This window comes from Atractosteus spatula, unplaced genomic scaffold (genome assembly GCF_055471065.1).
Source record: "Atractosteus spatula isolate fAtrSpa1 unplaced genomic scaffold, fAtrSpa1.hap1 Scaffold_57, whole genome shotgun sequence".
Classification (NCBI taxonomy): domain Eukaryota; kingdom Metazoa; phylum Chordata; class Actinopteri; order Semionotiformes; family Lepisosteidae; genus Atractosteus; species Atractosteus spatula.
This window is the reverse complement of record NW_028296887.1, coordinates 166004-179156: the sequence shown is the minus strand read 5'-3', so window position 1 is coordinate 179156 and position 13153 is coordinate 166004. Positions and strand designations below refer to the sequence as shown.

General features: G+C 51.8%; 1 protein-coding gene across 1 annotated transcript; it reads left to right on the top strand.

Annotated features, from left to right (window-relative positions):
- The first annotated feature begins 1308 nt into the window (after positions 1-1308).
- Positions 1309-8796, top strand: LOC148806159 (uncharacterized). Its single transcript, XM_088909663.1, has 7 exons — positions 1309-1355; positions 2234-2293; positions 2575-2774; positions 4178-4332; positions 5957-6420; positions 7290-7498; positions 8447-8796. The coding sequence occupies exons 2-7, from the start codon at positions 2278-2280 to the stop codon at positions 8669-8671; spliced, it is 1269 nt and encodes a 422-aa protein (XP_088765789.1). The 5' UTR covers positions 1309-1355; positions 2234-2277; the 3' UTR covers positions 8672-8796.
- Positions 8797-13153: the final 4357 nt, after the last annotated feature.

The window sequence follows — 13153 nt, the reverse complement described above, 5'->3', positions numbered from 1 at the left end:
CGGTCAGATAATGAACATGAACCCCCAAATTTGCAGGCGCTGCATGCGGCTGTCTCACGTGCCGGAGGGCTATCCGTACAGGAACGGCACCTATTCCATGGTTCCTGGGTGTCCGCATTACGATGAAGTAGTTCCAGTAGGGAGCTGCGTCAGCATGCGTAGGCTGCAAAAGGACAGGCAACGGGCTTCTTCCCTGCTGCAAAGAGAAGAAAGGAAAGACAACGTTTCTTTTCCCTTCAGCAGGGAAGAAAGCCGCCGCCTGTCCCCTTGCAGCATTATTTCGATCTTGTGGGCTCAGGTGGACCGATAGCTTGCAGGAGTTTATCCCGATACTTACAGTCGTTCTATAACGAGGACGGTAGTTACAGGAATCTGTGCTTGCTGTTGGTTTCACAGCTCTGTTTTCTTAACCTGGAGGGGAGACCTCCTGGGAAAATTAAGGCTGCTGCTGGGAGAGGTGTTAGTTGGGGCCAGCAGGAGGCGCTCACCCTGCGGTCCGTGTGGGTCCTGATGCCCCAGTATAGTGACTGGGACACTATACTGTAAATAGGCGCTGTCCTTCGGATGAGACATAAAACTGAGGTCCTGACTCTCTGTGGTCATTAAAAATCCTAGGGTGTTTTTGGAAAAGAGTAGGAGTGTTACCCCAGTGTCCTGGCCTAATTCCTTCCTGGTCTTTACCCATCATGGCCTCCTAATAACCCCCCTCTCTGAACTGGCTTCATCCCTCTGCTCTCCTCCCCACTGAGAGCTGCTGTGTGCTGAGCTAACTGGAGCATCATCCAGGTGGGGGCTGCACACTGGTGGGGCTGGAGGGGATCCCCATGACCTGTGAAGAGCTCTGAGTGGAGAGTCCAGGAAAGCACTATATAAGTGTAAGCAATTATTAATTATTATTATTATACCTCAGGATATATAGCTCCACTTGCAATTATTATTATTATTAGCGATTCAGAACCTCGATGCAGCTACAGAGATGAACGAACGCACGGGGTATTTCGCCCCTCCGGGCAATAATAATAATCGCGAGGGCGCCGGTGAACGTGAAACCGGGCTTCTTCCCTCAACACCAAACGGCTCGTCGGTATCTTCGATCACAATCGTCAGGGGGCCTGGTTGTGAAATTCCACTGGGACAGTCACGGCGGCTCCATTTCACCTCCCCCCCTCCTCCGAATTTCAGACGCCCCCTCCCCTACAGATGTTTCCCCTGGAGCAGTCTGAGTAGGGGCGGGGTTCTCCAGCCCTGTGAGCCTTATATGGCGTTTCTTACCTGTTAGGAGCACTAAAAAACAGACTCAGGGAGGGCACACTGTCGCAGTCCTCCAGGAAGAGCTGAGAGAGCTTCGTACAGCCGTGAGTCTGAACACTTTTTTTTATTAATACGCTCTGGGATGCCTTACTTTATCCGTTTATAATAATAATAATAATAATAATAATAATAAACTTTATTTTATATAGCGCCTTTAAAGGTGGCTTCTCAAAGCGTTTTACAGGATGACAACAACAATAAATAAAAAAACATACACCAGATAAAACACAATTACAATACACAGAGGAGACCGTGGATGGTGGTACTAAATACAGCAGGAGCAGAGGGGTGAAGAATGGAACCAGTTCAGTAATAGAAGCAGTTCAGTAAAGGCTCTTCTAAAGAAGAAGGTTTGGAGTCTGGATTTCAAGGAGTTTAGAGAAGGTGACTCTCTGATATCCTTGGGCAGAGAGCTCCAGAGCTTGGGGGTATAACAGGAGAAGGCCCTGTCACCCATGTAGACGGGCTTGGGGGACAGTAAGGAGCTGCCTTTGCCATGTGCTTTCGATTTGAACCGGACAGTCTTGTAGTCCTCCTGTCTCTCCTGGTCTTAATGTGGGGGGAGGGGGAGGGTGTGTGTGTGTTGTCCGCTGGTCACAGAAAAGGATTAGTCGTTAAGAGGACACCAGGTGCTCGGTTTACGAAGATTTGCACAGCATTCCAGTGAGCTGTGAGGTCGCTAGAAAAATGCGGCTTAAACTTGTGTAGACTTGAAACCGGTGTGTGCTTTCTCCACTTGATACCTCCCCAGTAGGGTATCTCAAGCAGTGTATTGGTCTCTCAGCTTGCGTTGTCATTCATCTCAAACCCAGCTGCTCTCCATCGGTGACGAGCTGGTGTTCTGGCATAGGAACGGCAGGGAAATTACTTTATATTCTTGATATTTGCCTTAAATAAATAAACAACTTCTTTCTCTTTGCAGGAGAGACGTTTTGGTGCCGAAGGTCCCATCGAACTTGCTTCAGGATGTCTCAGTGTCGCGGTAAGTGTGTTCCGATCCATTAACCCGAATCAGATATTGTGATTCTCTGACTTCAGCTGTGGTTTTTGAACCTTTGCTGTCTTACAGAGGTATGGTGAGGCTTTAGAACTCAGGAGCTGAACCCCAGTGTACTGTCTTGATTTCAGTTACTGAAGGTGTTTGCTCAGGGCAGACATGCAGAAAGTTTCACACGGACTCAGGGGCTCAAGGTGTTCTGGGTTGGGAGGGTTTTGACATGGGTGAGCGCGGGGGTGATTTTTTGCTGAATGTCTCTCTCTCAGACCTAGTGCCTGCGGATCAGCAATTGATGAACGACATGGAGATGTTCAGAGATATGGTCCCGGCCGCAGAGAAGACGGCTCTGCTCTTCCACCTGTCCTACCTGTGTCTGGCCACCCACCCCGAGCTGGAGAGGAAGCTGAGGCTCAAGGCCACCGAGAGCCAGCAGCTGTTCGCCTCCTCCGAGGTCCTGCTGCTCCAGGTGAGTCTGTGTGTGTGTCTCAGTTGTGTGTGTGTGTGTGTGTGTGTGTGTGTACGTGTACGTGTGTACCTGCTGCTACACGTGTGTGTGTCTCAGTTGTGTGTGCAGCTGCTGCTCTGTTTTTCTTTGGTTTTCAAATTTAAAATCTGAATAAAATATCATTTTCAAATGGGTTCTACAATTGAACTTATATCCCATACATTTAGTTGGGTCTTGGGAGATCACACTTTTGGTAAAAGTTGCAATTTTGTCAAATTTACCAGAAAGGGAGCACTAAATTTTAAATGCCTTGCTGTATTCATAGATTCCATTATTGAAATATAATTTTCTTGTTGCTCAGGCTGTACAGGAAATGTCCCTGGGAGGCTTCCATAGAGTCCTCCAAACTCCTACATGGAGTTTCCATGTTCTCCCTGTGTTCATGCAGGTTTCCTCTGGGTGCTCCAGTTTCCTCCCATAGTACAAAATCGTACTGGCAGGTGCATTCTCCCTGGTGTGGGTGTGTGAGTGTGTGTGTCTTTGTGTGTCCTATGATGGACTGGTGTCCTGTCCAGGGTGTGTGAGTGTGTGTGTGTCCTGTGATGGACTGGTGTCCTGTCCAGGGTGTGTGAGTGTGTGTGTGTCCTGTGATGGACTGGTGTCCTGTCCAGGGTGTGTGTGAGTGTGTGTGTGTCCTGTGATGGAATGGTGTCCTGTCCAGGGTGTGTGTGAGTGTGTGTCCTGTGATGGACTGGTGTCCTGTCCAGGGTGTGTGTGTGTCCTGTGATGGACTGGTGTCCTGTCCAGGGTGTGTGAGTTTGTGTGTGTCCTGTGATGGACTGGTGTCCTGTCCAGGGTGTGTGTGAGTGTGTGTGTGTCCTGTGATGGACTGGTGTCCTGTCCAGGGTGTGTGTGTGTCCTGTGATGGACTGGTGTCCTGACCAGGCTGTGTGTGAGTGTGTGTGTCCTGTGATGGACTGGTGTCCTGTCCAGGGTGTGTGAGTGTGTGTGTCTTTGTGTGTCCTGTGATGGGCTGGTGACCTGTCCAGGGTGTGTGAGTGTGTTTGTCTTTGTGTGTCCTGTGATCACTGGTGTCCTGTCCAGTGTGTGTTTGTGTTTGTGTGTGTGTGTGTGTGTGTGTGTGTGTGTGTGTCCTGTGATGGACTGGTGTCCTGTCCAGGGTGAACCCTGTCTTGTGGCTGTTGCTTGCTGGAATATATCCTAGTTCCCCCAGTCTGTGACCCTGTACTGGAGAGAGCTGTGGGAAAATGGATGGATAGTCTCCTGTAAAATACATCCCAATCCTAAAATCTAGAACCGGGGTGTCTTCCCTGTTGGAATAACAGCACTGGAGACTCTGAGACAGCAGGGGGTCAGCATTGGAAAACAGAGATAACTGCACTGGCGCTTGATCTCGCTCGCAGTGCGCCAGTACGGGGACCAACATCGTCGGCACCATGCTGCCGATGATCCGGATGGCGGTGAAGAAGAGGAATGTGGCGCTGGCCAAGAAGTTCCTGGACAAGTCGAAGGGCTGGATCGAAGACATCTGCCACCAGGTGGACCGATCGGTGGAGAAGTAAGACCCCCCCCCACCAGAGCTCCGGCTCTGCTGTGGGGGAGCCCATCACCGCAAGCAGCCAGATACCCTGGGATATCGGGACGCATTCCGACCGAGCAGCTTGTTCCACCTTCCCACCACCCCTTGTGTAAAGCACGCCCTGTTAGGGTTGAATTATCCACTCCCATACTGTCTCGGGAGCTGCTGTTTGCTTCATATTAGTTAGACTTTAAGCCCAGGGTGCCCGTTATAGTTGTTTTTGACACCACTGAATACCTTATTTTACCAACTAGGAGAAAGTACTGCAAGATCCTCTTCTGCTGTTGGCGTCAAACGCATGAGAATGCATCAACCCAGTCAAAACTCTTCATCGGTCACCCAGTAACTTCAAGACCACAAACCAGGGAGCCAATGAGAGGCAGAGTAGTTTATAAGATCACTTTATTGGCCCTTTACAATTTCTTGCATTAGGAATTGGTCTTTTTGCAAACCCCAGCTTGCTCTCCATGAGACACACAGACAGGGCAGAGAGAAGCTGGGGGTCAGAGCGCAGGGTCGGCCATTTATACTGCGCCACCTGGAGCATCTGGGGTTCAGGGCCGTGCTCAGGGGCCCCAGCGGAGTAGGATTGCCCTGCAGTATGCACATATGCAGTGCATAGGAGTTCGCATTGGCCCCGTTCTCTCGGGAGGCGTACAGTACAAAAAGACGACGCCCCACAGTGTGCACGGCACATTACAAAAAGGTAAATAACGACAGTCACGACAGCCCACCACCATGTACAGCCAAGCACAATAACAATAACAACTGGACGGTAGAATCACGATAAGTACAGTAACGCCAGTGAGAAGAGCAGAACGCGGAGGCGAGTGGAGTTCAGCAGCTGTAGTGGTGAATCATTCACACTGCTGCCCTCTGGTGGCGAACAGGGGGAGATTCCTTCCACTGGGTCCCAGGCTGCTTTCAAGCAGCAATAATAATAATAATAATAATAGTAATAATAATTGCTTACACTTATATAGCGCTTTTCTGGACACTCCACTCAAAGCGCTTTATAGGTCATGGGGATCCCACTATCACCACCAGTGTGCAGCTCTTTACAGGTCATGGGGATCCCACTACCACCACCAGTGTGCAGCCCCACCTGGATGATGCTCCAGGCCTCTCCCCACACATCAAAACTCAGTGGGGAGGAGAGCAGAGTAATGAAGTCAATTCAGAGAGGGGGGTTATTAGGAGGCCATGATTGGTTAGGGCCAATGGGAAATTTGGCCAGGACGCTGGGGTAACACCCCTACTCTTTTCGAGAAACGCCCTGGGATTTTTAATGACCACCGAGAGTCAGGACCTCGGTTTCACGTCTCATCCGAAGGACGGAGCCTTTTTACAGTCCTGTGTCCCCGTCACTATACTGGGGCATTAGGACCCACACAGACCGCAGGGTGAGCGCCCCCTACTGGCTTGACTAACACCTCTCCCAGCAGCAGCCTTTGTTTTTCAGCCGGTGGACATCTCCCCCCCCCCCCGTCTCTCGGATCGCTGGCCCAGATTCTCCTGTCCCGTACGGTCTCGGGTAGGGGGCGGGCTGCAGGCTTCCACACAAGAGAGGGGTCACAGCTCTCTACCCCGTCTCCTCCTCCAGGTACGAGAATCTGAGCAAAGGCGTGGGCGACACCTGCAGCGACGTGGTCAAGACCAAGGCAGACAAGGAGCGTCAGGAGAAGGAGAAGACAGCGGAGGCCCGGGCGCTGGAGGGACAGTGCAGCAAGCTGGACGTCTCGGTCAAACAGCTGCAGGGGGAGAGGAACCAGCTGGAGAAGGACATCCAGGACAAGAACAAGGAGCTGCAGGGCCTCATCAACAGCATCGGGGAGCGCGACCGCAAGTTTGGCATTGTGGCAGCCGTGGTGCCCATCCTGGGCGCCATGATCAACACCATCCAGAAGGCCGCCAACGACCCCAAGGACAAGGCGGCCGTGGAGTCCCTCAAGGTCCAGCTGGAGGAGCTGCGCAGCCGCAGGGACGCCAAGGTGTCGGAGCTGTGGCAGAAGGAGAAGGAGCTGATCCGGCTGCAGCTGGACTACGCCAAGGTCCAGATCGACATCGGTAGGCGGGCGGGTTGCCGGATTGTGGGGCCGCTGGGACGAGGTTTGTCTGTTGGGGTGAGATCACAGGCTCGGTGACCCTGATTCCCACCGGCAGCTCAGGACAGTGCTGTCCCGGTCCGGCAGTTCAATGCATGAAAACGTCCTGTGTGTAACCTCCAGGCTTGGCTGGCAGATCGGTAACTGACTGAGAAGCAGATCTCAGCCAGCTGTGTCTTGACCCAATTCTGGGTGTTGGCTTCAGCAACATGGCTGGGCAGGGTGTTCCCCACTCCCCCCACCCTTTGTGTAAAGAAGCTCCTCCTGTCCAGCTGTGTCTTGACCCAATTCTGGGTGTCGGCTTCAGCCACATGGCTGGGCAGTGTGTTCCCCACTCCCCCCACCCTTTGTGTACAGAAGAGCCTCCTGTCCCGACTGGAGGAGCTCACCCAGCTGTGTCTGGAGAGGAGCCAGGTTATCGGCTTCAACAACACGGCTGGGCAGCCTGTTCTCCATGCCCACCACCCTTTGTGTAAAGAAGAGCCACTTGGGTTCTATCTGCACTCAAATCAACATGAACATAAATCAATATGAACAATAACGCTGCAAAGGCTAATTAAAATGTAAATTTCTCTGCAGTAAGCTTAAAAGGCTTCAGCAGTAGTCCTGTCCATAGCTAACCAGAGACTTAGAGAAATGCACTAATGTTTGTAATAATGTGTAATTAACAGTGTGATAACATGTTAAGAGGTTGCTTATAACAGACCTGAAGTGTCACCAGAGTTAAACAGCTTCATTCTCGAAATCTGCCGTTTTTTTCCATCTAAAAATGACATTTGCCTCTTGATCCAGCCTCTCCAGCAATTCCTGTTTTCCTCCTCTGCTTCCCAGGATCCATTGGCGACCCCAAGCAGCTGGCGGAAGTCCAGAAGTGCCTGACCAAGATCCAGGAGATCCTGCTGCAGATGAAGAAGTTCTGGGAGACGACCGGCGTGGCGCTGGACAACCTTAAGCAGAGGACCTTCGCCGGAGAGGACATGCTGGACTTCCTGGAGGACTGCGAGATGGACTTCCTGTCCAGCCTGGATAAGGCCGAGCCGGTCAGTGTTGTTTTTTTTCCCAGCGTGATTCTGGTAGATCAATCTCAGAGCGGGGGTGGACAGAGCTGTCCTGCCTGGCGTCTCTCTCTGTCGGGTTGAGCTTCTCTGATCTGGTACCTGTTGGCCCAGATCTTTGTCCTGCACACCCCAGACACTCTGACTTGTCCAGACATTGTGCTGCAGCACCAACAATCCTACAGGCAGCCCCTGAGCTGCTGATGCGGTGGTTACTGTGGCTTCTGATGGGTGCAGTGCTTGTCCTGTATAGGCGCGGGTGGTGTCGTGGGGAGGCTGTTCTGTCATCACTCTGTCAGGTGGAATAAGAAAAACGAGAGTCAAAAGTGTAGCCTAAGGCGATGGAGACCAAAGGCTACGAGATTGAAGAGCAAGGTGGGAGGTTTCACAGGGGACGCAGGTGATCATGAGCTGTAGCTGTGGATCAGGGAGAAGTCATGTGCTAAACATCCAGATGGCCCCCATTGCCTTCTGGGCTAGAATTCGGTCAGATCCTTTCACGGGTCAGGGATAATCCTGCAGGTGGATTATCGCTGCAAGGGTTTGCGAGACACGCGGACCGCCCCAATGCCTTCTGGGATAGAGGTGCGTCCCCCCGAGAGAGCAGATGATTCCTGGCGGGCTGATGGGTGCATTTTGATTCCAAATGGTCCACGTTATTCTCCAGGCCTCTGTGTGGCAGGGATAAATCTTGTTGCTCTGAACTGCCCTTCACTGAACGGTCTCAAACCCCCTCTCGCACCCAAGATGGCAACTGCCATCCCCACTGGTTGCTGCTGGAAGAGGTGTTACTGGGGCCAGCAGGGGGCACTCACTCTGCGGTCCACATGGGTCCTAATGCCTAGTACAGCGAGATCTCGTGTTTCCCGCGCCGCTCAGGTCGACCTCACGTCTGTGCTTCTCCTCCTCCCCCTCCCCCTCCCCCCCCCGCAGATCTGGAAGAGCTTCTGCAACGTCTGCATGCACGTCCGCGGGATGTTCATCCTGCAGTCCAAGGAGGCCTACAGGTTCCTGGAGGTCAGCCCCTCGGCCCTGAGCAAGGAGCAGTGGCAGCAGGAGTACGACAGCGTGGTGGCGCAGCTGGACAAGCTGAACCCCCCCACCATCCGGGAGCTGCCAGAAAAAGCTGCTGGGAAGGCGGTTGAGGGGCCGAAGTAGGGAGGCGCTTCGAGTCGGGGGGCTGCTGGGATATCGACCGCTCTGAAGGGGTCGACTCCTTCCTCCGCCCCCAGTTCGTGAGGCTCCGGTGATGCTGTTCACACTCAATAAAAAGTCGGTCAGCACCTCTTGCATAGTGGCTTTTTTTTGCAGTGATTATCCGTAAAAGAGGCCGGTGAGACCCCTTATTTTTTTGGGGGGAATGATGCACCTTTCGTCGAACCTCTGTTTGGTGAAGGCAGATGGGCCTCAAGGACCTCTTCTTTTAATCCTCTGCCCATCAGCGGGTCCTCTGCTGTCTCGATCATGTGACGCAAGAGGGTGCGAGGCTCTGACAAAGATGGCGGCTTGTGTCTGAAACTGCATTTCCCAGAAGGCATTGGGGGGGGGGGATAACCTGTGCCATCCTCTGTCACCTGACTGATTTGGAGGCAGACCATTGGTCAGGTGACTGCTTCAAGCCAGGAAGCTGAGGACTCTAGGTCAGCTTTCTTCCCACTGGCTGTACTTCAGTTATATAGCACAGCACAGTGCCTTACAGCGCTGCGGCCCCGGTTTTGACTCCTGGAGTGCTCTATCTGTGTAGAATTTGTACGTTCTCCCTGTGTCCATGTGGGTTTCCTCCCACAGTCCAGAGACATGCTGGTGAGTTCATTGACGTCTAGGAAAATTGGCCCAGGTGTGTCACCTTAGTCTTTTTCTACATTTCTGAATCTCACAGAGTTTTCCTGCCTGCACAGTAGTGGTAGAAACCATGAAGTTAATTCTTCTGATCGGCTTTAATTCAGACCTTTGTCTGCCAATTTCCCTATGGGATTAATAAAGTATTATCTATCTATCTGCCTAATTAGACACCCCACCATCCCGATGCTCAGGGCATGACCATGACTTTCCCCCCCCAGCTGCGTGTAAAACACAGGAGGAGGAAAGAGGCTGGTTCTCTTTCGTCTGGAATGATTCATGGGGGGTTTGACTGGATTTGGAGATGGGGATCGGGGTCCATTTTGTTTACGGAAATAAGCAGCCATCACATTAATAATTCAGTAGATTACACATCTAAAAAAAATGGCATGCCATAATCTTTCACAGAGGACATTTCAGCTCCCATGGGAAGGTCAGATGGAACCGGCTGCTCTGATGAAATCCGCCGACATTGTGAATACATCACGAGTATTCATACATACTAGTATTGAGAAGGAATTGTGAAGACATCTCCTGAGTTGGCTTTTCATCGCATGAAATACTAGTATCAGGTGCCCAAGTAGTTTTCCCTATTACGGCCAGCAACAATATCACTCTGCAACTCTTAGCTGGCAGCCCCCACTGAAGCTCAGCAGGCATGAGCCTGGTCAGTACCTGGATGGGAGACCTCCTGGGAGAAACTAAGGTTGCTGCTGGAAGAGGTGCTAGTGGGGCCAGCAGGGGGTGCTCACCCTGCAGTCCATGTGGGTCCTAATGCCCCAGTATAATGATGGGGGACACTATACTGTAAGCAGGCGCCATCCTTTGGATGAGACAAAAAAACAATGTCCTGACTCTCTGTGGTCATTAAAAATCCCAGGGTGTTTCTTGAAAAGAGTAGGGGTGTCCTAGCCAAATTTCCCATTGGCCCTTATCAATCATGGCCTCCTAATAATCCCCATCTCTGAACTGGCTTCATCCCTCTGCTTTCCTCCCCACTGAGAGCTGGTGTCATCTATCATCCAGGTGGGGCTGCACATTGGGGGTGGTAGTGGGATTCCCCATTACATGTAAAGTGCTTTGAGTGGAGTGTCCAGAAAAGTGCTATATAAGTGTAAGCAATTATTATTATTCCTTTTATTATCCCTACTGAACCGCACAGCCCTGCCGAGACCCTTACAGCTCAGAGTCTTAGCCCCTACTCAACAGAGCCACAAAGTCCAGCCCCAATCTCTTTACTCATCAATGTGCGACTGTCACTAAGGATTAAACTGAAAACCAGCTTGCACTCAGAAGCAGGATGTGATCCCCACAGGCTCTGACACTGAGCCCACAGTTTTAGCCTCACACTCACAGGACCAGTCTCTTTACTGATCAGTGTGTTGACATTTCAGGAGGAATTAAATTGAAAACTAAGTTACTGTCACTTAGAACTAAATTGAAAGTTAACAAGAGGACAGAGCCAGGACTTGAACTCCTAACCCTCAGGCTGAGAGTCCTGCTCGACAGAGACACATGCCTTGTGACTGAGTCTCTTTACTCATCAACGTGTTACTCTCAGGAAAAATGTGATTGGGAAGAAAAAGAACAGTTCTCTGGCAGTTCTAGTCAGCAGTTCAGAATCTGTCCCTTCAGATCCGGACAGCCGCTGTTCCTCGGTCCCGAGTTGAGAAGATTAGTTCCCCTGGGATACCTGGGCCTCGGAGCCCGCTCACTGTTCGAACCCCTGCCCACAGGGGCCAGACACGCTCTCCCTGAGATCTCGGTGGTCTTGACCTCCGTGAAGAGAGCGGGCATGGTTCTCTTGTCCAGACTCCCAGTCCTGCTGCTCGGAGCTCGGCGGACTGGGCACAGCGGCACTGAGCAGGCTCGCGCTTCAGAAGAAGGCAGAGTCCAGGGGAAACGAAACCGGCAGGGGGCTGTGGTGTCTCTCCACGTCTCCTGACAGCCGTCCAGCCTGCAGAACCGCACACACAGGCGCCCAGCTCCTGTCCGAGAGGAACCGGTCCTTCATCATTCCCCAGGGAAGGCAGGTGTGAAGTTGACACCCCTAGGACTGCTCCCTGAGTGCAGGCTGGGCTGGAGTCTTGAATTAAAGAGATCCCCTTAGTTTATTTAATTGATGTATTCTTTTGATGTTGTATCTCACTACTGCTGGTCCTACAGGGGCTTATTTTAATGTTTATGTCACAGTAAGGTGAACCCTATGGGCGAGGAATGTTCCTGCCTCGTGTCCGACTACGCCACCTAGCAATACAAACGGGGTGCTAGGGCCCCTCTACATTACCACAGGTTCTGTTTATCTCCCAGAATCACCAAATGCACACACAGACCAGCGACAAGCATTTGTATTGTATCAGTGCCCTTTTATTTTCTAACTACATTCACATTCACTGTCACCCAAAAACACATCGAAAAACAGCATTCACAGCAGCAAAAGGTCCTTCCCAGGGTCATATTGAATACAGAGGGGCAGCAGTCTTCCCTGTAAAATACTGAAGAGGGCCACACAAACATTTCTACTTAGTCCCTGTAGTCTCTGATGGCCCACATGGAGGAGAGGGGTATCACCGAGTCCTATTTCCCCAGTCTCCGTTCAGGTAACAATAGGAATCCTCTACGGGCTGTATTACATTCCCCTCAGTTTGAATTGGCTAGCTGTGCCAGTTTCCTTGTTCCTTGCCTTCAGGTGTTAAAAGTCTCTGTACAGTACCTCTGTTCCAATGCCAATGTCTCCCGTGGTCGTCAGTTACTGAACCAGTAGATCCTTGCCTTCAGGTATTAGAAGTCTCTGCGCAGTACCTCCGTGGTCTCGCACTCTGCAGCTTCCCTTGTGCTGCTTATGTCGTCTCCAGGCTCCAGTGGGAATCGTGCTCCGTCCATGACAGGCATGCTGAGCTCTGGTGAGAGAGCATGGTCAATCAGCGCACCCCAACAAAGACACTGGAATCAGCTGAATAGCATTGGCGAAGCTAAGGTGTGGTCATGAGACACCCGTGGGGTGTTGTTCTGTTCTTGCTAATTGCTTCCTGCCCGTCGCAGGCAGGAGTCCACGCGAGGAAGATGCGCTGGACAGAGCTCAGAGGGCGCAGCTGGGTGGCTTTCCTTCTGAGTGATGTTCCCGCAACACTCTCCCGCTCCTCTTGGTGCACTCATGCCGCAACATAGGAAGACTGGAGCAGGTGGCTGTGGACTGTGCACATAGCTGAAATAGCTCAGTTAGGAGAGTGTTAGACTGAAGATCTAAAGGTCCCTGGTTCACTCCTGGGTTTCGACATTTTGTTTCATCGCGCCCTTTTTTCCTCTCTCCAGCGCCCCCTGCCTAAAGTGAGGCTTCCCTTTCTCAGCCTGAAACGCAAGCGAGACACCAACAGGGCCCCCCGCAGGTTTCCGTAGTGTAGCGGTTATCACGTTTGCCTAATACGCGAAAGATCCCCGGTTCGAGACTGGGAGGAAACAGCCTCTTTTGGTTCTTGAGGTCTTGAGCCACCGGTCATTTGTTCCCAATGTATTTCCGGTGCCTTCATGCACTCTTGTACCAAACGCACGTTCCTTCTGTACGCGGAGCCGATCATTTGCAATTGGGCTGTGCCAACAGACCAAGACAAGCTCTGTCAGCTCAAAAGCAGTGCAGCACCTGCGAGAACAACAGAAAGATTAGCATCCAGCGGGGGCCTCTTAGTGAGCCCAAGATCTCATCAAGAATCGGCTCCAGCAACAGGGCTGGGCGCATTGTTCCATACTCCGACCACCCTCGGTGTAAAGAGGTCCTTCCTGGTCTCTGCTTGAAAAGCACTTTCC